Genomic DNA, 26,620 nt, shown 5'->3' with positions numbered 1-26,620 from the left:
CCCTCACCATAACCTAAGATAATGGAAAAGAAGGCATTATCTTACCATAAGGGTGTTTCAGGAAGTGGTACTGGGCCCCTCCCACCCCTCCCCCGGAGGTGCTGAGGCCCCAGGAAGCTGGGCCCACAGACCCTTTGTTGCTGACAGCCACCCTCCTTCTGGCTACTTTCCAGGCCCTGCAGAGGTGTTAGAAATGCCCCTTCTGTAGAGGTTAATTTGCAAAGGTCTCCCAGTATATCCAGAGTTGCTGAGTTATGTCCAATGTCACTGTCTTTGGGCCTAAAATTTACTTTGGCTTTTAGAATTGTTTGCATTTTCCCATTTCATTTCTTAAAAACCTTAAGCTAGGATGACATTTTTGTTTGCATTATTTAACAGCTAAGTGGTTTATTGAGTATCAGAATATGGTAGGTCTGTCTTGAACCAAACAGCAGCGTCAGACAGGTTAGTACGTGAAAGGACAGCGTACCTCTGAGGTGGTCCAAACAGCTGGGCATCAAAACAGGAGGACTAGGAGAATTCAGATCTGATAGTACTGAAGCCGTAGGGCAGGTTGACCTGCTGCGAAATTTTTCAGGGGCCAGAATAGCAGTGAAGGATACAGCCCCAGGTTGACCCTATTTTAGCCTATGAAGATGCACATTTTTCCCAGTTTTATTGAGAAACAATAGACATCACTGTTTAAGGTGTACAGCACAATGGTTTGATTTACACATACCGTGAAGTGATTACCACAGTAGATTTGGTTAACATCCATCATCCTATACAGGTGCAGTAAAAAGAAAAAAAATTTTTTTCTCTGTGATGAGAACTCTTAGGAGCTACTCTCACCAGCTTTCCCATACATGTCTCATTTATGTCTTACTTACAGTGTTACCTCTAGTCAGCATGTTGTACATTACATCACTAGTACTTATTTATCTTATAATTGGAAGTTTGTACTTTTCGACCACCTTCCTTTAATTTACTTTCCCGCCAACCCCTGCCTTTGGCAACCACAAATCTGATCTTTCTTCTGTGAGTTGTTGTTGGGGTTTTTTGTTGTTGTTATTAGATTCCATGTGTAAGTGAGATCATGCAGTATTTGTCTTTCTCTGTCTAACTTATTTCACTTAGCATAATACCTTCAAGGTCCATTCATTTTGTTGCAAATGGTAGGATTTCCTCATTTTTAATAGCCAAATAATATTTCATTTTGTGTGTGTGTGGTATGCATGTAAAGCATGAAGTTATGGTATGTATATATGTACATATACACACACATAAACATACACACACACACACATACACATATACCACAACTTCTTGATCTAGTCATCCATCAGTGGACACTTACGGTTGTTTCCATGTCTTGGCTATTGTAAATAGTGCTGCTGTAAACATGAGGGGGCAGACATCTATTTAAGTTAGTATTTTCATTTCCTTTTAATATATTCCCAGGAGTGGAATTGCTTGATCATATGGTAGTTTAATTTTAGTTTTTTGAGGAACCTTCATACGGTTTTCTACAGTGGCTGTACCAGTTTACAGCCCCACCAACAGTGCACAGTGTTCCCTTTTCTCCACATTTCCACCAACATTTGTAATCCCCTGTCTTTTTGGTGATAGCCATTCTAACAGGTGTGAGGTGATATATAGCTCATTGTGGTTTTATTTAGCATGCCCCTAATGACTGGTGATCCTGAGTAGCTTGTCATGTGCCTGATGGTCATTTGTATACAATGCAGATTTTTATGGTGTGTCTATATGTGTATGCCTGTGGCTTTCATGTGAATGACAGTAGTTTTCCCCTAATGTCACTGGTATTAAAATTAAATCTTCATTTTTCTTTTCTTTTTCCAGAACAAGCTTGCCTTCCCCTATGTTTTCCAGAAATGACTTCAGTATCTGGAGCATCCTCAGAAAATGCATTGGAATGGTAAGTTAACTATGTGTTCTACAGTATTGAGCTGGTATGTGTTCCATGCATATCCATTGGAAGGGAATCTTAATGTCGGCCTACAAGTGATGAACAGCAGTGTTCATGGAAACTTTTGAGGATCAGAAATAAGGAAAATTCTTATACTAGGTTTTCCTGACAGAATTTTAACCACTCTTTATGCCATTTGATACGACATTAATGTGATTTTTCATTGTAAGGAAATAGGAAAAGAAAATGTTCTTTCCTCTTGTCTCTCCACATTTGTATTTCCCATAGAATTACCTAGAAATTCTCTCAGAAAAAACAGACTTCCCACAGTATAGAATATAATTTCACTTACGCATCTGTGTACAGAGCAGGTTTGTGTACTTTGAATTTGTAAATGTGGTATGCATTAGCTACTTGGAATGTGTCTCTGCTTCGTTATCTGTGCAGGTGGATCTGAGTTTTGGGGGGAGGGCAGCAGTTGGCGAAATTTACTATCACGTAAATCCTTGGGTTCCTTTAAAGAGTAGTCCACATCACCAACCTGATATCAGCCAGACTAGAATTGTGAGTAAAGTTCTCTTAATTCTTCTTGCATGGCCTTTGAACAACTAGAATGGTGAAAATTTAAAAGCATATGAGTCCTGAGCTGCTAAAGAATCTGCCTGGACATTACCTTTCTTAATTTTGCAATTTAGTGTACAACCTGGGAATACTTCAAGAATTTTCCTCATACTGAGAAGCACAATCACTTTCTAAACATTTTCGTTCTGATGCTTGAAACCCTTTTAGCTGCTGGTGTGCCCACTTTGGCATTTTTCGAATGTCTCTGTTCTCTGCATGGGGTAGGGTGATCTGCGACTTCCTAAATGTAATTTCCAAGATGCTAATCCCAGAAACATTTATTTTAAACAAATATTCTTATCCTCCTATGTGGAGAGTAATTCGGCTAAGCTTTCTATAGCTGGGTAATGAGATTTATCCCAGCCTTGCTGCCCCCCATCTGTGAGACCCTGGGCAAGTTGCCATGCATCCCTGAGTAGCACTTCCTCCTGTGTAAAATTAGGAGAATAATTTGCACCTTATAGATGTGTTGAGAGATAAATAAGATAATTTGTGTAAAATGTCTCAGACAGACCATGATTTAGCTTAGTACTCAATATTATTATTAGCTGTTAATCACACATGAGAATCAGAACACCTGAGCTCTGATTTTATTTTGACAAACCAGATGTCTCAAGGCAAATGTAAATATTCTTAAATAAAATGTCAATTATGTATATTAGTCTCTTAAGAACTGAAATCTTCAGGACAAAAATTAATACTTGTATTCTACTGAGTTAACATTTTTCAGACCCTTAGTTGACGTATTTATCATTGTGATCCAAAATGTACCTCTGTGTGTGTGTGTGTGTGTGTGTGTGTGTATATATATAAAATTACAACCAGTTTCACAGAAGAATGCTCATCATTACAACAAATGTTTTCTGTTAAATTAGATTAATGCTGATTCCAGCTCATTAAATTGATTTCGTAACCTGCGGATGAGTGAAACCCCTAGTTGCCGTCGACTTGGTGCCACGTCTGTCTAAGGCTGTTCGGTCAGCAGAATTTGTATGAAAACTGCAGGTGTGGTTTAGTCTTTTTGGCCTTCAGGGAAAGTACAGTTTTCTGTATTTCTGTTGCTTCAGTCTGTCTCCTACCACCTCCTGTCTCACTGGGTGTGAGAGTTAGTCGCAGTGTCATGAGTTTGTTCAGGCTAGTGACCAATAATCGTCTAGTTTATGCCTAAAGCAAGCATTCTGTCTGAATGGAGACTAACCATTCTCTTAAACGATAGAAATATTGGCTTGTACCTGTCATGCTTAGAAAGATACTCTGTTTCTGTAGAGGAATGATTTTACTTTTATTTTTAGGTGCAGGACTGTTTGTACAAATAAATACTTAAGCTGAATTGTAAATAAAAGCAAATAAAAGCAGAGCTGTTTGGGTAGAAAGGGTATACCACAGGATGTTTTCAAACTTGTATCCCTAGAAGTTACTGAATAAAGTCACAGAGAAAGATCAGCAAGGGAGATAATATTTTGGGAAAATGTTTTCTGCTGAGGTTTTATCAGAGACTAACATCCTACAGGAACACTTATAACGTGGACTGAGGAGCAGTCATGTGGCACTTGGAGGCCTTGTTCTTGGGCTCTGTCGTGGCCTCCCCTCTCGTGGGCAGCAGGAACAGTCAAGGTGTAAGTGTTGAGCAACCACAGAGATTAAAGCACAGTGTATTCTTGAGAGAGAAATGTAAGTAACATCACTAGAATAAAAATTTTAAAAGTAATTTTTGGTATCGACCCCTCCAATATCTGCCTCCTACCTCCCAAAAGATAATAGATCAAAAATGGGAAAATGTTAGTATCCATAGATTTTATTATATACTTCATAATGAAGGCACTTTAAAAAAAAATCCCCCGCTGCACTTTTGTGATTCTGTTGTGCTTAATGATCCAAACACTTCAGGTCCTTTCGGTGCGGGTAAATCTCAGTCAGAGAAGCTACACACATACCCTTCAGCTGACTCTTCCTGTAGCTTCACATTCCCAGTATCTTAATTTCATAATAATAAGTCTTTAAAGTAGCGGAGGAAATGTGATCATGGAAACAGCTTTTCGTGATGTCTCTGTCGGCTTGAGGAGCACACCAGGTGAGAGTGGGCGTGTGAGCGTCCTGCTGGAAACCGCCCAGGTCCACACTCAGCTGGGGTCTGGTCCCCACTTTTTCAAAAATCAATGCCCCTCATTTATGGTGGTATAATTCTATGGCCGAGTATCATTGTTTGGAAGACATGCTTTTTAAGAGCTCGTGATAGGTGCATATCTGGCAGGCATGGTCTCATGTGATTCCTTCCTCATCAGGAAGGAACGTCAGTGTCTTCTTCAGGCGGGCGTCATCCTGGGCCTCAGTGCCCTGCCGCACCTCCTCCGGCCGGGCTCACCTTGCCCATCCTCCTCCACTGGCACATACATACACATTTTCCTTTGCTTTTTTCTAGAAAAGAATATAGAGACTTAGATTTCCAAAACTAATGACACCCTTTTTTCTCCCAATCTGTTTTGGACAGGATTATGTTACCCATAATTATGTTGGGTTATACTATGTGAAATGAATACTGTCCATAACTGGAATTCAATCCTAAATCTTTGTGTGATTGAAGCATTTACCAGACAGATTCCCAGCTCAGAGTGAATACTGATATCCAGTAGTCGTTTGAATTTTTTGTTCCTTACTTCTTTACTCCCATTGTCCTTTGGTTAAAGGACTCTAATCTCTTAATCCATTGTCCTCTGTTTCCCGTATTTTCTTTCCCCTCTTCTCTCCCATCCCTTTAGGATTTTTCAGCAGGACTCACTCAGAGGCTAGGCCTTGGGTGTCCATCCTTAGTGACTTTGGAAACCAGGGCCAGCAGCAGGGTGAGGCAGCGAGGTATCCAGGCCCAAAATTGGAGAAGGCATCTGCCCCCAAGGCCACATGTAGTATCTTGGAGTCATAGAATATCAGTGTTGGATTATTATAAGAGATGATGAAGATCTGTTATATTACAACATTTTCACTTTAAAAACTCGGTGTTTGTATCACTCTTACAGGCATCCAGTAGAGCCAAATTCTGTAGAGATTTGAATTTAAGAGTTGAAAACATTGTAGTTCCATTTGCTCCTTTTGACTCTTTTCTTTTCCATATTTACTGTAGACTAATATCTTGACCAAATTTTTTCATCTTTGAAGGTCTTTTATTGATTACCTTATCATACTTTGCTGTCACAAAAATACATATAAAAATTTGAATTTAAAAATTTGTATTCTATAGCTGTAAGACTTCAGTACTACAGGTTTCAAGTTATTCTTACAGATACTACCATATGAGTGATCAAAATAACATGTAACATTTTATCTTTTATGTTACATTTTCATAAATTTTATCCATAAAATGGATTTTTTTCACTTGTATTTAGATAACTGAGAATGAATATCATATTTTGCTAGAATGAGACAATAATTTTCAGCAACAATTATGTTCTTATTTTTAATAGATTCAAAGATTAAGAAACCTCACTCATATTAATAGACAGATGGGAGTAGGAGGTCTGTGGGTTTTTTTTTTTAAATATCTAGCAATATCATTCGGTTCTTTAACCTTTTCTCAGCTGTATGCCAAAAATCAGGTGGTAATATATTACCTATCAAAAATAATTGTTTTTGATCCAACAGTTGACAACTCGGTTAGGACTTCTTCAACATTATTGGAAATAACATTGGAGAACTCTAACTTACAGAAGGTTTTGTTGCCCTCTGTTGGACTCACAGGCATCTGAGTCCCTGGGAAGCGTACCCGAGAAGCTTTACCAGGGCTCTCAACTTCGATTCCTGTTAATGTGTCTTCTCACTCAGACATACCTTGCAGTGTTGAGAAGGGGTTGAGAAAATTGAAACATTCTTCACTGAAACACCTTGCCAATATAATGTTTTTTCATGAAATGCTTTTATCTGTCCATGAGTTTTAATTTCGTTCCCTCCAAACCTCAGCTTCAGCTCATTCCCTTGAAGCAGAACGCCTGCCACATAACCTTAGAGCCAGATGCATCCCGGGTCCGCTCACTGTCAGGACTGTGATGTTATTTTGGGTTCAGATAAACATGTTGGTATATGTTACTGTGACAACTGTCCCATTCTTGAATTCTAAATATAAGACAGATACAGCTCTAGTTAAGATTTGGAGCTTTGCCAGAACTGTACATTATAAATACTCACTTGAAGAGACAGGAGGCAGAGGAAGCAAAGTAATTAAACAAAATGTGTCATCTCTACCACCTCATTCTACAGTGATCTGAAGTCAGAATATCCCAACGTGGGAGAAATGGCCAGAAGACCCCGCTTCTAATGTCAGGTCTTTCTCTAAAATGAAGCAGAGAAATCAGGGAGCCCTCCTACAGAGTAATAATGCCTTGCTTAAAAGAGGTTTTGTAGATACCAGTATTAATTTTCTGAACCTCCCTTCACTTGGTGCCCTGAAGGTTTTTACACTTGAGCAAGACTCCTGTACTCTGATATTTAGGATCATATAAGGGGTGTCTTCGTCCCTCCCCAATAAAAGAAGGGCATTTGTAAAAAGAGAATTGGGAAAAGAGCAATAGCATGATGTCCAGTGCAGGTGCGCTCTTGGGGCTGCCCGTTCTTAGGTAGGAGTGCATTTGTAGGGCGAGCACCTGGAAGTCCATTTCCTGAAAGCGCACATATCAGCTGGACGGCCATTGGCTACCTTGAGTGAGTGCAGCGTGGAGACTGTGGATCTCGTCCACGAGTCCAGCCACGGCTTCAGTTGCTCTGGCACATTCCCACCCAGAGGTTGTCGGGCAGGAGGACATGGCCTCCCAACTCAGGAAGTACTCAGCTGCTAGACAAGGAAGAATAGGAAAGGAATATCTGTTTATCTTTTTCCTCAAAGCTTTTCATGTCTTTTTCGACCTGTTTTTACTACTGGTTGCACCCCGGTTCCCAAAGTGTGGTTCAGTTCACAGGCAGACACCCCCCGCTTTCCCTTCTGGGAGTTGTGTCCCCTGGGCTGGTCTGTGAGAGCCGAGGAACAGTGGTGTAACCAACAGCGAAAGGCACGAGGCAGCAGGCTTCTTCACGCTGCTGCTCACCCAGAGGAGTCCTAGGAGGGCTGTCCTATGAGGTCTTGGTGTGACTGCTGTGGGCGTGGTCAGGGAGATTCAGATGGCGGGGACCTCTTGTGGAGGGGGTGCTGAGTAGCACATCTCTGGTGGCTGTGGGAGGTAGGGCTGGTGTGCAGGAAGGATCCGGTGCCAGCCTCACGTTGCAGAAGGCACATCCGAGGAGCAGAGCCAAGACGCTGCCAGTAGCAGACTGTCAGTGAAGAGCCTGGCAGCCTTACAAGAGCTTGGGTTGCACTCCTGGCTGACTTAGCTTAAGACCTAAGCTGAGCTTTTATCTCTAACCCAGGTCTTAAATGTTTGCACACTTGGGCATTACGATGCTAGGCGTTACATATATAAAGTATTTTTCATTTCAGGTGGGATCAAACTGCGCCTTGCCCTTGGGTGGTTCATATAGTGCTCAAGTGACAGAGTGGCCTTTTCTCGCTCTTTTTTTTCCTTCTCAGTTTGTCAGCTGATGAGCAGCTGCAATTAAGAGTTTCTTCAGTTTCATCATTGGTTGCTATTAATTTGCATGGATAAATTTAAACGTTGCTTTTAGCTGGGTCACAAGGTAGAATTGCCTGGCATAAATACTTAATTTTTCCAGCTGACTGAAGCTCTCCATGATAAAAGTAATTCTAGCTCATGTTTCTTCCTGAAACTTGACCTTCATCATATGCATTGTTGCTTTTCCTGTTACTGGAATACATGCAGCACTAATTAGTTCTGTACAATATCTAGAGAACCCAATACTAAACTTAATTGTATTTTAAGTAAAAAATGGTGTCTCTGTGAATTTCCAGGAGGGAAGTACAGTTTGTATCACTTGAGTTTCTCATTACATATCCAGGAAAGTGTAGATTTTAGCAATTATAATAATCGTAAGATTATTTAATAATAATTACAAACTGACAGACGCAATGAAACTGCAAGTCCATTGCTGTATTTTAAATAACGTGTTAGACTCTTCTGAGCAAAGCTGTTTTTATGGGATCTGGACCTATGCGTGTATATGTCCTCTCAGGGGTTTTTCTTCCCCTCCCACTCCCTGTCTGTTACCTGGGCCAGAAGCGTGCCTTTTTATTTCCTTGAATGCTTATGTTCTGAGTTACTAAAAGAAGCAGGATGGTGGTTAAATTATTCTAGATTACAAAATTGTATTCAAAGAACCTCTTAGAATTTGGGGAGCTTTTCAAATGGTGAAAAAATAGTCTTCCCATTAAATTGACTGTAAAACCATGTCCTTTGTGCCTTGTTGTCCAGAGTGGGTACCATACACTTCTTCATTGACTTGCTAACTCATATGAAGTCTAGTTAACTGATGTTGAGCAGCCAGTGGCCAGGAAACACTTGACTGCCCCGTTCTTGCCTGTATATTTTCTCAGGGGGTGTATATGAGGGTATAGCAATGTATACAGCGTCACTTTAGAGACGGAAGATGGAGTCCCCAGGCCGGGGTTCATTTGATCCGCCGTAATCACAGAAGGGCTGAGGTGCAGTGTCACACCCCAGCACCTCGTTTACACCCTCAGCAAGTGTTTAACAGTCATTCTAGTGTTTGGGGCGGGGGAATCCAGAGTCAAACTTACAGGTAAAGTTCTTTATTCCTTTAATGAATAAATCCTTTAAATTCCTTTAAAATAAATCCCACCCTGCAGTTGTGCACAACAGAGTGACATGTGGAAAACAAGAGCTGAGCCAGAAATGGCACAGTTTATGTCACATACTAGTCAGGGGCCAGAGTTCATGTCACCACCGAGCGAACCCTGCCACCTGACAGTCGGATGGGACCTCTGGCCCGGGTGAGAGCCCCCACAGTGGAGGCTACAGAGATGCCCCCTTGGAACTCGTCAGCCACGCTGCGCTCGTAGCTGCTTTGCAGCTCGGCTGCCCGTGCGACAGCATGAGGTACCAGCCCTTGAAGCCGCCTGGCCTGTGCACAGACTTGGGGGACGGGCGCTCTGAGTGTCTTAGTAATAGTAATGATCACAGCCAGCATTTATTGCTCCTGAACACATGCATGGCGCTGTTCTAAGTGTTTGGTGTGAATGAATTCATCTGATTCTTACAAGCCCTGTGAGGTACAGAGTGAAGTCCCCACTTTGGGGAGAGGGGAGGGACTCTGAGACAAGCACTAGGTAGCAAGGGGCCTTTGCTCTCAGAGCCCATTCTTCCCTTTCCTTTTTTTCCTTTTTTCTTTTAAAAATTGGGGTAAAATACACATCATACCAATTGGACCATTTTTAAGTGGGCAGGTCAGTGGCACATGCATAGTCACATCTGGCTGCTGTCACCACCGTCCACCCGCAGAGCTCTTCCCCTCTCGCAGGACTGACGCTCCGTATCCGTTAACCAGGTACAGATTCTGGTACTTCTGGAGCTGGAAGAGGCGGGAAATTGATGAGTTACAGTTGAGGAGGAGAGACTTGAACTGGGCCTTGAAATCCTACTGGGTGGGATATACAACAGTTAAGGGAAGAGAGCAGGGCATTCTAGGTCAGGGCTGGCTATAAAAAGGCTTTTGATCAGTGTCTGGCACCTAGTAGGTGCTAAATTAAAATTGTTTGAAACTTTTTTTTTTGAAGTATAGTTGATTTACAGTGTTGTGTTAGATTCTAGTGTACAGCAGAGTGATTCAGTTATACATACATATATATATTCTTTTTCATATTCTTTTCCATTATTATTTATTACAGGATACTGAATATAATTCCCTGTGCTGTACACCATAGGACCTTGTCATTTATCTGTTTTATATATCGTAGTTTATATCTGCTAATCCCAAACTCCTAATTTATCCCTCTCCCACCCCCTAAATTAAAATATTTTCAAAAGATATTTTGAAACAATTTTATTTCTATATGCATATTTTATATAGCAGTTGCTTTAGAAGAGATGATCTTGGTGGGTTTTTTTTTTTAAGGTTTAACTGACAAATATTTAAAGTATACATCAAGATGTATATTGTAAAAGGATTCCCCCATCAAGTTGATTAACACATCCATCCCCTCGTATATTTGTCTTTTTTTTTTTCGGTGAGAACATTTAAGTTCTACACTGTCAGCAAATTTCATTAATACAAGACAGTGTTATCAGCTGTGGTAATGTCACCCTGTTCTACAGACCTAATTCATCTTAAAGCTGTACGTTTATACTCATACCAACTTCTCCATGTTCTTCTCCACCCTGAAGCCCCTGGCAACAATCTTCTGTGTTTCTATTGGTTTGACTTTTTTTTTTTTTTTCAAGGTTCACACACATGTGATACCGTGCAGTTTATCTTTGTCTGGTTTATTTCACTTACGATAAGGCCCTACAGGTTCGTCCATGCTGTCACAAATGCTGGATTTCCTTCTTTGGAAGGCTGAGTAGTATTCATACATATATATATTCATGCACATATGTATATATATACCCCCCACGTTCTCGTGATCCATTCATCTGTTGATGGATACTTAGGTTGTTTCCATTGTATGTTCTTGGCTCCTCTGTCAAAAATTAATTGACCATAATGCATAGATTTATTTCTGGATTTATTTTAATTATTTCTGTTGCTATTTTGTTCATTGTTTTCTGGCTGTTTTGCAATCCGTTTGTTCCTTTACTCTTGCTTTTGTCCTTTGTGATGTGATTTTTCTGTACTTAGTATGCTTTGTTTCCTTTTCCTGTATCTTGTGTACCTACGGTAGGTTTTTTGCTTTGTAGTTACCTTGAGGCTTACATAAAACATCTTATAGTTAGAATAGCCTATTTTAAGCCGATAACAAATTTACTTCAAACATATACAGATACTTCACATTTTTATACTCCTTGCCATTTTTTGTTTTTGGTGTTACAGTTTATATCTTTTTACATAGTGTATCCATTAACAAATTACTGTACTTATAATTATTTTTAATACTGTTGTCTTTTCATCTTCATGCTAAAGTTGTAAGTGACCTGCTCAGCACCATTGCATTTGAGTATTCTTCAATTAAGTATCTGTTTGAAAAAGAGTGAACAGAACTGAATGGACAGATTGGAAATAGTGCCCGTCCCTTTGATGTGAAAAGCAAATCTAACTTCCAAGCAGCACTGGTAGGAGTACAGATTGATGAAGGCTTTTGGAAGGCACTCAGCTTGGTAGTAACTAAAAATTTTAAATGAGCACACACCTTTGACCCAGAAACCCCACTTAACAGAAGTTTACTCTAGAACCATATTTGCTCATGTTCTAAAAGATACAATTAAATAGTTCATGGTATATCTATATAGACTTTAAAAAAAAAATTAGCAAGTACATATAGCGGTTCCTCATGTGCCCAGAACTGACGTAAGTGTTGTGCAGCTATTAGGCTTACAACAAGGCCTTGTGGTAGATTATATCATATATGCTGTTATGTTAGCACCATGTCATGGAGAAGGAAACTGGCAGAGTTTAACTTGGCCACAATCACACAGTTAGTAAATGACAAAGCTCACAGAGGAACTCAGTCTGGTTCTGAGGTCTTTTGTTTACACAATGCAGCAATGACAAAGGACTTGATGGACTCAGTGAGGTGCCATCCATGTGTGTAAGCAGCCACGACCCAGTAACAGCAAAAAAAGACAAACAATGAGTCAATACATGGAGTAGATCCCATGCATTAAAAAATATCCAGTAAGATGTGTGTGTGTACGCACACGGGTGTGAAAATACACAGCAGTGTGGCCCAAACTGTTGGTGGTACTTTGCCTCTGATAAGAAGAGTATTTGTGTGTTTTACTTCCATTATTGAGAATTATGTATTCCTCTGTTAGCTTTTTTTTTAAGGAAAAAAAACCAATGAAGATAATTTTTAAGTAGAAGGAAAGCCTGAGACATCTCAGTAAAGACAAGCCTTGGCAGCCCCAGCTCCCTTAACTTGGCCCCAGCAGTGAAGTTCTGCAGTTCCCGAGATATCAGGGTGTATATAGTGGAGCTTTGTTTTCTTTATCGTTTTGTACATTCCTTTTCCTCCTGTCCTCCCGTGAGGCAGCAATAAACCTACCATTTCTTTTACCTAGATTGAGCTGCTACATGTCTGTCTGTGTTCTGCAGTACTTTATGATAATCAGCTCTTGTTTGTTTTTTTTTTTTTAATACATTCTGGTTATAGTTTTGTGGGGGTTACTTTATTTTCAGTTGTGCAGTTTGGTAAGAATGTGAATGTTTGGGGAGGGGGAAAGTCAGAACTAAGACAGGTGGCATTCAACCTGGATGGCGCCTTGCGAATGTTCCCCGACCATGTGAACGAACCATCAGCAGGCTTTGTGAAACATAATCTTATTCCCACAGGGAAGGTAAATAATGGTACGTGGAAGTTCGGGAAGACCATCAGAATATTCCAGAGAAAACCAAGATAAGTTTGTTACCTAATGAATTTTTTTTAAAGCTCTCATGGTGCTCTTATTTGCTGGCAGGATAAGGTAAACAGAGTTGAAAGGTTTCTCTTCTGGGCCAGAGACCCCTGCCCAATCATCAGATTATCTTTGGAAGTCTACTATGATTATGTCATTCCAGCAGACAGAATTTAAAACCTCTTCTGTGAAATACACAATAGTCTTCTAGTACCCCAGTTCACAATGTATAGTAGATTTGGTGTGCTCAGAAAACCTCGATGTTCTCAGTCAGAAATAGCCTGAAATTTCTTAGGAAAAATATCTACAAAAATGGTATCTGTGGTGCTTCTTAAAAACTACTATGAAGATTTTTGGTCTCTGTGTGCCATCACCTTTATGTGCCATATCTGATCTAAGGCAGACTTACTCATCCTCCTCACCTCATTGCTCTCCAGTTGGTCGCGAGCTCCTCGAAGCCAAGGAAAATGTTTGAGTAGTCTTTGTATTTCCTTCAAGGCCTAGAACAATATACTCCATCCATATTGTTAGGTGTTCTGGAAAGATTTGTGAAGCTGAACTGATCCTAATTAAATTTCATGGGCTGCTGTTTTCCACGACTTCCTTTGCAGGAACATGTTACATAAAGGCGGCCACAGAGGAGCTTGCTGTGTGTGTTGGACATCACAGTTTCCATTTTCTCGTTAACTAGGAACTCTCCAAGATCACCATGCCAGTTATATTTAATGAGCCTTTGAGCTTCCTTCAGCGACTCACTGAGTATATGGAGCACACATACCTCATCCACAAGGCCAGTTCTCTTGCTGATCCTGTGGAAAGGATGCAGGTATGTGTCAGGCAAGCACTTGAAAAGGTTTAAGTCTTAGAAAGACTTCTCTGCCACCTCTCTCCTACCCCCCACCCCAACACACAAACACAAAATTCATGTGGAGTCCATTGTGAGGTTGGGAAATGGTATTAAAACATAATCAGCATGTTTGGAGCGTCCTCTGTGTTCCTCCCCCCGCCACCCTGTGGTCAGAGTGCCGCCATAGTGGAAAGACCAGTGAGAATTCCAAGAGAAGCAAAACGTGGTCCAAAACCAAACCCAGATGCTGGTGAGCTGTTTCTGAGTCTTCATTTTAGAAAATATCATTGTGTTCGAGGTAGAGAAAATTCAACCTTTATTTCAGACCCTTTCAGAGCGTTTCCAGGAAGGAATGAATGTACATACACACATAAATATGTGTATTTATGCACATGTGTGTTTATAAATAGACACATAACTGCTATAGGTTAAAACAAGACAACCAGGAATTGCACTTAATTTTGTTTTGAGGAGAAGATGTTTATGCGATGTAAATGGATGGGGAGAGTAGAGTAGATTTCCTTCAAACAAAGCGATAGCATTCTAAGTGGAGTCTTTCTATTCTTTCATTTATATAAATCAACTTTTCCCAACCTCACTGGACTTGATACCAATTTTAGTTTTATATCTTTGCCCCTTTCCTAAAAGGTTGTACTTTTTAGAAATTTTAAAGGAATTAAGAGTAATTTGGGCTTTGGGAGTTTTTTTAAGTCCTTGAGAGAAGTTGTAGCACTCTCGAGGTGTTACAAAAACCGTGGTTGGGAATGACCGATAGGAAGAGACTCAGTTTGCATTGTGAATGTCCACATTTACTTGTTAAGTTGCTTATTAAGCCAAGGCAAAAATACAAATTAATTAAATGCCTCAAAATTGTTTTGTAAATTACTGTCTTCAGCAAAATTTCAGTTGCATAAAGATGAGGCGCAAGCTGGGCTATTTTTAACTTCTCCTAATGCTCTCTCGCACAGTGTGTGGCTGCATTCGCTGTGTCCGCTGTTGCTTCTCAGTGGGAACGCACTGGAAAGCCTTTCAACCCACTTCTGGGAGAGACTTATGAGTTAGTTCGGTAAGCTCTTTCACTCTATTCCAGGCAGGTAGTTGAATCTGCATAATTTATGTAGCTTTCCAGATAAAAATGTTATGTTTTCATTTGAAAATACATTTTTTGAGCATTACCAACATTTTGGATGACTGGAGAAAGCTAACAATTTTAATGCTTGTTTCTATGGTACTTACTGTTTTAGAGACTATATAAAAATATGGAAACATTTTAAAATGAACCGTTATTAATAGTAATGATAAGAATGTCAGTATTCTGATCATGTAGGATCAGTTATCATCCTTTTCTCCTTTTGTAGACCAGAAGACATGATTTTTTTCTTAATATATAAAATATATTAGCATAAACGTATACTGTTGGCAGAAAGGCAGTGACTTTATCTGCGGGTGCAGTTCTGGCTGCCCGTTGTAGCTTGCTTCTTTCCACACAATTAGGGAATTTATTTGACTTTAGTTTTTCTGAGTCTTCCTCTTCCCTCCACAAGCTTTGGTCTCATTCATTCCCTAGATGTTTGAAAGAAGGGGACACATTAGATTCTTCTATCTTAATATAAATGGAATGATAAGTTTTAAATTTCCACAGCTAATATGGTCAATTCATGAAAATCACCCCTGTTCACATGAGTGCTACTTAATATGTTTAAGTAGTGAGATTTCTCATAGCACTGGAGTTAGGGTTGCATTCCTGCAGGTCTCATATGTTGTTCTTTAGTCATCAGGATGATAACAGAATTGTTTACTTTGTGAAATCTGTCTCCTTAATAATACTGTAACTGCTTTTTGACTGAAATGACAATAATGTACACATTCTATGAAAGAGTTAATTACAGTGTTGCTTTTTTTTTTTTTTTTAACCTCAAGAGATGACCTTGGTTTCAGACTCATCTCCGAGCAGGTCAGCCATCACCCACCTATTAGTGCATTTCATGCTGAAGGATTAAACAATGATTTCATCTTTCATGGCTCAATTTATCCCAAACTGAAGTTCTGGGGGAAGAGTGTAGAAGCGGAACCCAAAGGAACCATCACGTTGGAGCTCCTTGAGTGAGTTGCAGTCAAGACTTTAACTTTTTTCCTGTGTACCTGCTCATAAGTACATACACGTGCACACAGACCCGGCCTTGTTCAAAAGCTGGAGAAAAAGAAACCACTTTTACAAAGTGTAAGTTACCTGCCTTCATGTAAAAGAATTTGAGAGCCTGGCAGGAGCCACTGTTAATCAGCCTAGATGTATATGTAAAAAGTTTAACTTGATGTTCCACTGTGGTGTGTGTTTGGATCTGTTTTAAGATAAAATGGAGCAAAAATAAACAAGTGAGACTACATCAAACAATAAAGGAGCACACACAATAAAGGAAACCATCAACAAAATGAAAAAGGCTACCTACAGACAGTGTGGTATTGGCGAAAGGACAGACACATACATCAGTGGGACAGAGAAGAGAGTCCCAACACCTACCCACAGAAATGTGGTCAATTGATTTTTGACAAAGGCACAGACACAATTTCAGTGAAGAATGATACAGTCCTTTCCACAGATGGTGTGGGGGCAGTTGGACATGCCCATGTTTAAAAAATGAACCTCAACTTACATCTCACACCTTAAATAAACATGAACTCAAAATAGATCATAAACTAAAATCTAATGTACTTTCTTTGGAAGAGAACATAGGAGATCTTTATGACCTTGGATAAGGCGATGACATCTTACAGACAATACCAGAGCACAGTTTAGAAAAGACAAAATTGATAAATTAGATTATTTTATCAAAATGAAAAACTTTTGCTCTGTGGAAAACACTTCAGAGAATGAAGGGACAAGCTACAGATGGGTAGATATTATTTGCAAATCATATCAACAAAGTACTTGTATGCAGAATATTGAAAGAATTCTCTAAACTCAACAATAAAAAAACAAACAACCCAGTAAGAAACTAGGCAAAAGATGTGAATAGATCCCTCACCAAAGAGATAGATGAATGGCAAATAAGCACAGAAAAACATACTCAGTGGTTTCAGTAAGTGATTAAACTGTGGTACATCCATACAGTGGAATACTACTCAGAAATAAAAAAGAACAAATTATTGATACATGGAATTGAAAATGCATTACAAATGAAGAAGCTAATCTCATAAAGTTCCATAGCATATTAGCCCATTTATATGACATTCTGGAAAATGCAAAACAATCGCAGTGGAGAACAAATGAGTTGTTTAGGGGTTAATTTGGGGTGGGGAGGGATTGACTGCCGAGGGGCAGCATGAGGGAGTTTGTGGGGAGGGTGATGGAATTGCTTTATAACCTGATGGTGGTGGTGGTTATAAAGATCTGTGCTTGTGTTAAAACTCACAGAACTATATACACCAACAGAAGTGAATTTTACTGTCTGTAAATTAAAAATAAATTCAAACAAATATATAAAGGTGTACAGCATGTTTTCGAAGGCAAAGGATGTGTAGAATTGGAGCTTATTCACATACACAAGTTTTCCCTTTGGTGAGCTGGAAGGCACGCTCTCTCTCTGCAAAGTACTAAATAGACCTTCATTTTTTTTTTCTTCTACCTCTGATTTTATTTTTTACGTTCCCACCAAACTTTTGAATGCTTAAAATGATTATATACATAGTTTATTTGGAGTTTGGTGGAACTACAGAATTTTTTCTTAAGCTTTTGCATCCTTTTAAGAAACAAGAGTCATCCAATGACACCTACTGTACTGTGAGTGAACACCGATCGAGTTGTAAAGTCTTAGAACGCAGTCATCTCCTGCAGTCTGATTTGTTATGCTGAGTCATGGCGTTTGAGGCCAGTGCACTTTTTAAACCAAGTAACACTTCTCATTGATTTTCCTGGGCTTTGATTTTCTTTTTGTTTTTTAGACACAATGAGGCATACACGTGGACAAATCCCACCTGCTGTGTCCATAATATCATTGTGGGCAAACTCTGGATTGAGCAGTACGGCAACGTGGAGATCACAAACCACAAGTAAGACTCTTCAGGGTCCTCACCTGTCCCCTCAGTTGTCATCAGAGGGTCCCAGTGGTCTTTTTTCAAACACTCTAGTAGACACTGATGACAGTTTAAGAACCAGGCGGTGTAACTCCAGAGTAAATAGAAGCCTGTCCGTTTAATGGACAGAGTTGGTATTATAGTGTCTGGCTGGGGAGACAGGCGAGCTCCATGCTTCTGCAGCCTCGTGAGGCTTCATTCCCACCTCCCTCCGCTCATTTTGCTGACATTGCTTAGTTTGTGGTGTTCGCACGTGGGCAGACGGTAGGAGGAACATAAAAGTTAGGGAGAGTTGGGGTCAGATCCTACTTTGTGACCTTAGGCAAGTGTCTCAGCCTCTTGGTCGGCTCGGCTGCTGGAGCAAGTCACTGCAGATGGGCAGCTCACGGCGGAAGCTGATTACTCAGGGTTCTGGAGGCTGGGCATCCAGGGCAGGGTGCTGGCAGATTTGTTCGGTGAAGGCCCTCTTCCTGGTCTGACCATCTTCTCGGATGGTCACATGGCAGAGAGAGATCATCTCCCCGGCTCTTCTTGTAAGAGCGCTGATCCCGTTCATGTGGGTTCCACCCTTCTGACCCAGTCACCCCCAGGTGCCCTCACGCGGGAGCTTAGGGCTTCACTGTGTGCATTCAGGGGACATTCATTCCATAGCAGCAAGTCGCTTATTCCTTACGAGCCTTGGTTACCTTTTCTTCACGGTGGGGCCAGTACTGATTATGGATTAATCATGGTAACCCTGGAGCCTGGCATGGCTTGGAAAATCAGTAAACAGCAGCTGCTGCCAGAAAGGTGATCGTGGTCACTGTCCCCTACCGCTGCTCACGTGCTGAATGGTAACCTGAGCTTACTGTCTCCTTTGTAGGACTGGGGACAAGTGTGTGTTGAATTTTAAGCCGTGCGGCCTTTTTGGTAAGGAATTACATAAAGTTGAAGGCTTCATTCAAGATAAAAGGTAAAGTTTCCCTTTTAAATGTTGAGTAGTATATAGTTCACTAAATTACTTCACTAAATAAAATGTCATTACTAAAATCTCCCATTACCTGCCACTTTCAGTAAATAGAAAAAAACTTTCTTCTGCAGGGAAGAAAGATTTCTTTAAAGAATCTGATTCATAAGCATCTTTGTAACAATACTCAGTTACAGCAAAACACCGGTTTAATTTTTGGCTAAACATCAGTTTCTCTTGACAGCAAAAAGAAGCTCTGTGCCCTCTATGGGAAGTGGACAGAATGTCTGTACAGTGTTGACCCCGCCACATTTGACGCTTACAAAAAAAATGACAAGAAAAATACCGAAGAGAAGAAGAACAGCAAACAGGTGAACATCCCATAAGGCGGTATCGAAGGAGTCACTGGCCTCTTTAAATTTGTGCTGATCCTTGTGGAGGTGGCCTGTGAGTGGGTCCCCGTGTGACCTTTTTATACTTGTTGCTGATGCAGTAGTGTTTCCCCTAGACCCTTCTCAGTGCACAGATCATCTGCTCTGGTCGTGATGTTTGATGTAGTCTCACACAGAGTGTGGGTGTGCGCCGTGCGGTTGCACGTGCAGCGTTGAATTCACGTCGCCCTGGAAGGCTGGAGTTCGCCTTAGTGAGACAAGTGTTCTTTTCCTCCGCTTTGTTTCTGTGCATTGGAAGTTGAGATCGTTTGACAATTTGACATTCACCCAGAGTGACCGCCTTCCGTTTTCATGCCTCTCCACAGTATCGTTGCCCTCTTCCTTGTCACGAAATCCCTGAAGTTGAGAGCATCGCAGGGGATGGGGTCGTTCCTGGACGGCTGCCCCCCTCTTAGTGAGCTGCTTCCTACCGGGACAGTTACTGTCCCGACAGACCTCCCAGGGGCTGGGCCCACACTTCTGACTGCAGGGCCCCAGGGCCGGGCCGCTCAGCACACTGTGAGCTCAGGAAAGGTCGCACCTGTTTGCACAGGGAGCGCGGGAGGATGGTGACTTGCTAGTGACCCATGTCTCGGTTTGAGCGCAAACTGGCTAGAATCCTCCTCCACCGCTTCCGAGTAGTTCAGTCTTAAGCAGATCCCCTCCCTCTCTTTGCCTCAGTGCCTTCGTTTGTAAGATGGGGACATTGTGGCACCCACGTGTCAGATGAGTTGACAGCAGTCAGGGGCTTGTGGTAAAGACGCTGAGGTCCCTCCTGTCCACCCAAGCCTGTCCCAGCGTGGCCGCCGAGCTCTCTGGGGCACTTGGGGCCGCTTGGACACGTACAGAAGTTTGGGAAGCCCTGACCTTCCTCAAAAACGGGTGTGTGGATGAGCGGCTTCTCTGTAAATCACTGTTGTGCGCTCCTTCTCACAACCCCGTGTCCCTGCTGCCTTTCCTTCACCTGGGCATGGGGGACAAGGGGGCAGACACCTCTTTGCAGTGACTGCGATCTGATGGGGCCAAAGGAGGAAATGGTCCAGGGCCCTGGAGCCCGCCGCACCCTCCATTCACAGAGGTGGGGTAGGGGGACGGTGAAGGGCGTTGGCGAAGTTCCAGAGAGTCCCGCCCCGTTCTCTGCACCTCCCCAGTGGGCCTCTGTGAGGAATGGCCTCACCCCTCCCTTACAGAGAGAAACCATTCTCACACAGTTGCTCCCGGCCGGTCTCTCACCTCCCCGTGTGCCCCAGGCTGCCTCAGCTCACTGATGCGTCTTCAGATGCCGCGGGAAGCTTGTCATCATCCATGCTCTTCCCTCCTGGCTGCTGTTTTTGGACCTGCATCTCTCAGTCTGTAGTTCTAGATTTGGCAGCTGTACATTGGGAACATTGACAACCCTCTAAAGGCTTAAGTTCTTTATATCTAAAACGGTGGTAATAATCTGTCTTCATACGTTTGTTTCATAAGGACTAAATATGCCCAGCCCTGCCTGAGGCGGGGTAGCCAGAGGATATGGGGGTTTCCTTTTCGGCCTGACATCTTTTTAAATCCTCTTTGTATCACATGCTTTCAGGATCCCTGCTGGTTTGTGTCATGGATACATTTAGTTAACTGCTCCAAGGATGTAACCGTTTCTTACTCTCATAATGTTCCAGTAAATACTCAAATGAGTTATTTGGTCTTTTAAAAAAGCATTAAAAATGTTAGAACACAATAGTAAAGACTGATGATGACGGTGCTGGTGACAACAGTAATGCCCTGAATGCGCAGGACGCTGAACGAGGCGGCACGCAGAGCTCACGAGGCTCAGGCACGTGGCCGCCCTCAGCCCTTGTGTGGCGGCTCCTGCGCTGTGATGGAAGCCGAGGATGAAGGATGAGAAGCCACAGCCCTCATGATGTTTATGTTCTGATGTTATGTAGTCCACGCTGCTGCTTTCACAAGTGGTAAGGATGTTCTTTTTAAAACGTCTTAGTCTTGTTCATCTGGTGGTTCTTCCAGATGAGCACTTCTGAGGAGTCGGATGAAATGCCAGTGCCAGATTCTGAGAGTGTGTTTGTCATCCCTGGAAGCGTTCTCCTGTGGCGAATAGCCCCGCGGCCTCCGAACTCTGCCCAGGTGAGGCTGGCGTGCTGACCGGGGCTTCACCGTCCACATGGGCCCTGGTGGCGCGCTCTCCCGACTACAGGAGGGCCGGCGGTCATCGAAATGCTTCCCAGTCCCCCTGCGGGCTTCTCGCCTGGGACCCAGGGCAGTGCGGCCGCCCGGTTCTCCCTGGTGTCCGGCTGGGAGGCCGCGTTGGGGTGGGGCTTTCTGGGGGACCTTCTTTAATAATTACTTAGGAGCAAGACAGACTCTTGTTAAATACGAGAAGATGCGACCAGACCTAGCAAGTGTGATTTTAATGAGGAAGAAAGAATTTTGATTTTGCTTACAGCTCCGCTTCCAGGTGGTAGTGATAGAGGGTGTTTATTCTGGGAGGCCTGCTTTGAGGTCTCTCTGCGGCAAATACCCACAGATGGTGCTCCCTTTGGTGAAAACACTTAGATACATGATCTGAGAAAGGCCGACGGTCATCACCACAGAACAGGGAGACCCTTGTCAGGTGTCCACCCCGGGCGGTCACTTCGCACTCTGCCTGGTACGTGTTAATTTGAACATTTTGCTTCTTTTCAGATGTATAACTTCACTAGCTTTGCAATGGTTCTGAATGAAGTAGACAAGGAAATGGAGAGTGTGATTCCTAAGACGGACTGCAGGCTACGGCCTGACATCAGAGCCATGGAAAATGGAGAAATAGGTAACTCAGCACCAACGAAGAGTCATTTCTTTGAGGAAGATGGTTTGTTTTCCCCCTAGTGACTGTTAGCATTTTTAGTATGTTAGTATTTAGTATTTTGGATGTTAGCACAAGTATTTTTAGTCTCTCTTAGAGACTTTTTAAATTAAAATTGTTTAAATTCAGTAACTTTCATTTTGAATTTGAAAATCTGAGGTAGACCTTAGTAGCTCAGATTTCATGATCTCAGTGATACTTTATGGTAATTGAATATACTACACATGGCCAGAGGCGTATCTTATGTGTCAGAGGGGAACTGGGGAAAATAATAGCGTCTTTTCAACTTTCAACTGCATTCTGACTAGTTATTTCACTGTGTGTCTTGGAATGTCAGTAGCACCTGGTGAGCTTGGCCTTGGTCAGTGATAACATTTCTGTCTCGTGGTGTTACATTTACACTGCTTCCAGTTTGGTGGTTCTCGAAGAGGGGCGGCCGAGGGTTGTGGGGGGCAGTTTTCCCCCAGGGGACATGGGGCATTGTCTGCAGACTTCCGTGTCACATCTGGGGAACTGCCACTGGCATCTAGTGGGTAGAGGCCTGGGGTGCTACTCAGTGCCCTCGTACCCAGGACAGTCCCCCACAAAGAATCGGGGTGCAGCGTATTAGCAGGGCCAAGGCTGGGAGACCTGTTCTCACAAAGCCCGTGGACGCTCCCTTTGTAACATCAGTGGGGCGGCGCAGTGGTGTTTGGAAAATTGTTTGCATTTCTTAGGAATGGAATCCGAAGGAGCCCTGTGAGGTCTCACTAAGCATTTAGAAAAATTTCACATTTATTCAGCTTTTCCACCTGATTTTCACTGAAGCATTGTAACGCCCCCCCCCCCCCAGCAAATTCTTCTGGTAAATGCAGAGGTGGTTATGGGCAGAGGCCATAGAGCGAGGTGACTGGGTCTCGAATGCCAGCGCTGCCTCTCACCAGCTTGGGGACGCGTTCCACTTGGCACAGGCTGTTTGTGGTGTTGGTGTGCTGACGAGTGGAGGCCGTGCTGGTACCTGACCCCGGAAGGTGCCTGTGCCTCCTGCCCTGCCTGCTCCCTGCTTGGAGAGTAACTGTTTTCCATCGATGTGCTTATTTTAGATCAAGCTAGTGAGGAAAAAAAGCGACTTGAGGAGAAGCAGAGAGCGGCCCGCAAGAACAGGTCCAAGTCGGAGGAGGACTGGAAGACGAGGTACGCTGAGCCCCGGGGGTCCTGGGGGTCACAGGGGGCGGACGTGTGAACTGCAGAGGGGCTAGCTGAGCCCTGCCTGGGAGAAAAGTAACTTCCACTGACTAAGTAGTCGAGCTATCGGGGTTTGATGTGTACAAAGAAAGAAGATTATTTGGAAATTAGGGTTAAAATATTCACAGTTATCGCAGGTGAATGCCAATTAAGCAGACGACCTTTCCTCCTTATCCAGCCAAACACTGTCCCTTCCATATTTAAGAGGAAAAGTAAACTCTGGAATTACAGATTTTGGCATAGAAATAGGTTCAGAGCCACTTGCTTACATGTGTGAGTAAATTACAGGGCCGTTTGCACACACGTTACCACACGTGTCGCGGGTGGTTAGACAGGGCCTTTACTCTTCCAAACGCGAGGGACGGGATGTGTCACAGAAATGCCGTTTATTAAAGTAACACCTTGGATTCCATTCAGAAACAAACTGATCTCCAAGTTTTGAAAGTTTTTTTTTTTTTTTAAGAATCAGGAGTTACTTAGTAGTCACTTGTATTGAGTAATAGAATGTCTTGTAAATAGGAATGGTATAAAAACATTTTCTACATTTATATTACATAACAGAAGCCACTGACCCGCCATTCACGGTTGTTAAATAAATTTGAGAGCCAATATGGGCATAATTTTGACAGTGGTTTAGTTGATGTCATTTGATCGTCCTTTTGCATCTTAGACGATTATTAGAACTAGAAATGACCTTAAATATGATCTAGTCCAGTGGTTTTTGGACTTTTTTGCTAGCATCAGAATCTTTGCTGCCAAAGAACACAGACAGAGTCTGCAAATAGGACACATGGCAACAGCTGCTCTGGTAGGACGAGGGCTGAGGGGCAGGGCTCGGCCTCTCCCACCTGCACACACCCGAGTCCCTGAAACTTGGGCAGGTCCGCCAGAAAACCGTTAGTCTGCAGATCCCTTCCCTGTGCGCGAAGAAACCAAATGCTGGTGTATTTCATTTAAGCGACTTACTCAAGGGCAAGTACAGCTCAGATCGTGATTAGAAGGAGCCTCCACTTTCATTAATCCTTCAGGCAAAAACCTCGTTGCTTTACTGTGATCCGTTCTGAAAAGGTTTGATGCATTTTACCATTATTTCTAGTCTCTCAAACCCCACTTTTGTACTGTATTTCTAATTATTAACTTCTTTCTTTTTGTGGTCACATTTTCAAGTGTGCAAAGTAAGCAAAAAGTCCACTAAGAATTTTTACTGTCGGCTAATGTCTTACATTGAGAAAGCAAGGAGCTTTAGAGAGCTCTGTGGTGGCCTGAAAATGAAAACCAGAGGCTGCGCAGCATCTGTGAGCTGCACTTTGGAGCCTTGCACATGCTCTCTTCCACACCTGTCTCTTAGCATCAGTAGACACGGGATTTGAAGGGAAGGTGGGTGATGAGGCAAAATAAGTGGGTGAAGTCATCTGTTCCCCCAGTATGAGCACCATGCAGAATTTAGTATTCCATAGAATGTTATTTTACTGGTATAGACCCATGGACTCTGTAGACTCAAAAATATTGCCTAGAAGTTAGCAAAGACATCTTCCCCCCACCCACCACCCCTTTCCTGTTGCCCATGCTTGCCTAAAATGTTAAGGCTTTAGAAAGACAAAGTAACTGGACTTCTTTGTGCATGGAGTGGGTACAGCGACAACAGCAGGTTTCCAGACATGAATTCTCCAAGTTAGGAGACTAGCTGTTGAGAGAAACTCTAGTCCTTTGCATCAGACCATTATGTCCGAGATGCTCACCTTTACTGCAGTGTTCGAACTCTCCCCAAGAACAAGTGCTCCCCGAAGGAAGGCCTTGCAGGTGTGGCCCTTAGAGAACTTGGCTTGTGTGTGAGCAGGAAAGTATCCTTTGCTGTTGCATCTACCGTTGTGTGAAGTCTCTTTGCAATTTGACTTTCCCCTTCTCCATTTTGTGTGAAAGAAATCCTGTGGCATAGGTCTAAGGTTTTGATTACCTTGATTTTGATTTGCCTGTTTTTCTGAAATGCTTGATTTTGCTAAGCCTGACCACAAAAGTGCTTTTACTGCTTGGACTTTGGAGACCAAAAGGGGTAAAATTGTATTATTCGTGTTAGACAAAAATTATGACTTTTTTAAAACATTTTTTATTGATTTATAATCATTTTACAATGTTGTGTCAAATTCCAGTGTAGAGCACAATTAAAATTCTGTGACTTTGATCAAATAATAGTTCCTTATAATAGTTCTAGCTTGGTTACCAAAATCTGAAAGACACATATCTTGATCATTTAAAGTAGACTTTAAAATTTTGTAATTAGGGAAAAGTCCCAAAAACTAAAAAGAATTTTTATGATAATAGTCTAGAAGACTTGGTCTAATGGGCATTTACTGTATCAGCCTTCAAGGAATTAGCCTAATCTGAAGCATTTTTCCTGTCTTAGGGTTTTTAGTGCTGCTGTAGTGATTAATAGGTCCATTTGGGACTTAGCAAACAAATCTAACCTCACTGTAATTGTTAAATATTTTTAGAGGCAATTTATTTGGAAAGAATGACAAACACATATGGAACTGTTAACATAAATATTACGCTGAAAACTAACATTAGAAAATGTTACACAAATTAGAATCTGAACCTTTTGAACAAGTAGTTTTGCATTTCCACTTACCTAAAGAAAGCTGGGACTGTGAGAATAGGTGACTTGTTTTGTAAAGGGCAAGAAGATTAGGGCAGCTCTTTCTAGAATTAGGTAAGACGGGCTAAGATGTTGAAAGCTCGAGGTGAAACCTATGAATCCATATTAGCATGGAGAAAATTGAGACCCAAGAAGATCTGGACCAGATTAATTTCAGTGGGTTATGTGTAGCACAGCATATTTAAGAAATCATGGTCTTTAAAACCAGACTTGTTTGATATCGGTGGCTAGCTTGGGCAAGTTATTCAACTTCTCTGGCGCTGAGCTCTTTGTAAAAAGAAACTTCTAAGAGTTTGGGGGGCATTTATTCTGAATCACACACCTCACATACTACTGTAGGTGTAAGTAATGGGCCTATGTGAACAATTAGACGAATATATTGGTTCTTAACAACCCTGCTGGACAGGAACTCCTGCTTCTGCTAAGTAAGAACTGTTGCTAAATGCTATGGAAAATCCATAAACCTTTTGGATGATGTCATTGTGTATTTTGGACTATTATTCTGCATACACGCTCTCTACAAACACTTCCTAGAAGTCTCTTTGGAAATCATAACCCCCAGAATGAAGTGAACTGCCGGCTGTGAGTAGGGAATCTGTGAGCTAGTGAAGCAGTGGCTACCCTGTCATCTCAGTTTCCCGCG

The 26,620-nt window shown here is 42.1% G+C and overlaps 1 protein-coding gene across 7 annotated transcripts in view; it reads left to right on the top strand.

The window, feature by feature from the left end:
• Positions 1–26,620, top strand: part of OSBPL1A (oxysterol binding protein like 1A) — a 155,232-nt gene that overhangs the window by 126,798 nt on the left and 1,814 nt on the right. For all 7 annotated transcript variants that reach the window (XM_074352164.1, XM_045518863.2, XM_045518865.2 and 4 more), the window contains 10 exons: positions 1,843–1,918; positions 13,661–13,795; positions 14,785–14,882; positions 15,737–15,919; positions 17,756–17,863; positions 18,750–18,839; positions 19,078–19,204; positions 21,266–21,382; positions 21,941–22,064; positions 23,183–23,273. In XM_074352164.1, the coding sequence (XP_074208265.1) occupies positions 1,843–1,918; positions 13,661–13,795; positions 14,785–14,882; positions 15,737–15,919; positions 17,756–17,863; positions 18,750–18,839; positions 19,078–19,204; positions 21,266–21,382; positions 21,941–22,064; positions 23,183–23,273 (1,149 nt within the window). The remainder of the gene's footprint in view (positions 1–1,842; positions 1,919–13,660; positions 13,796–14,784; positions 14,883–15,736; positions 15,920–17,755; positions 17,864–18,749; positions 18,840–19,077; positions 19,205–21,265; positions 21,383–21,940; positions 22,065–23,182; positions 23,274–26,620) is intronic.

The sequence above is a fragment of the Camelus bactrianus genome, chromosome 24 (genome assembly GCF_048773025.1).
Source record: "Camelus bactrianus isolate YW-2024 breed Bactrian camel chromosome 24, ASM4877302v1, whole genome shotgun sequence".
In the NCBI taxonomy this organism is placed as follows: Eukaryota; Metazoa; Chordata; class Mammalia; order Artiodactyla; family Camelidae; genus Camelus; species Camelus bactrianus.
The sequence above is the reverse complement of the archived record's forward strand: the minus strand, read 5'-3'. Positions and strand labels throughout refer to the sequence as shown.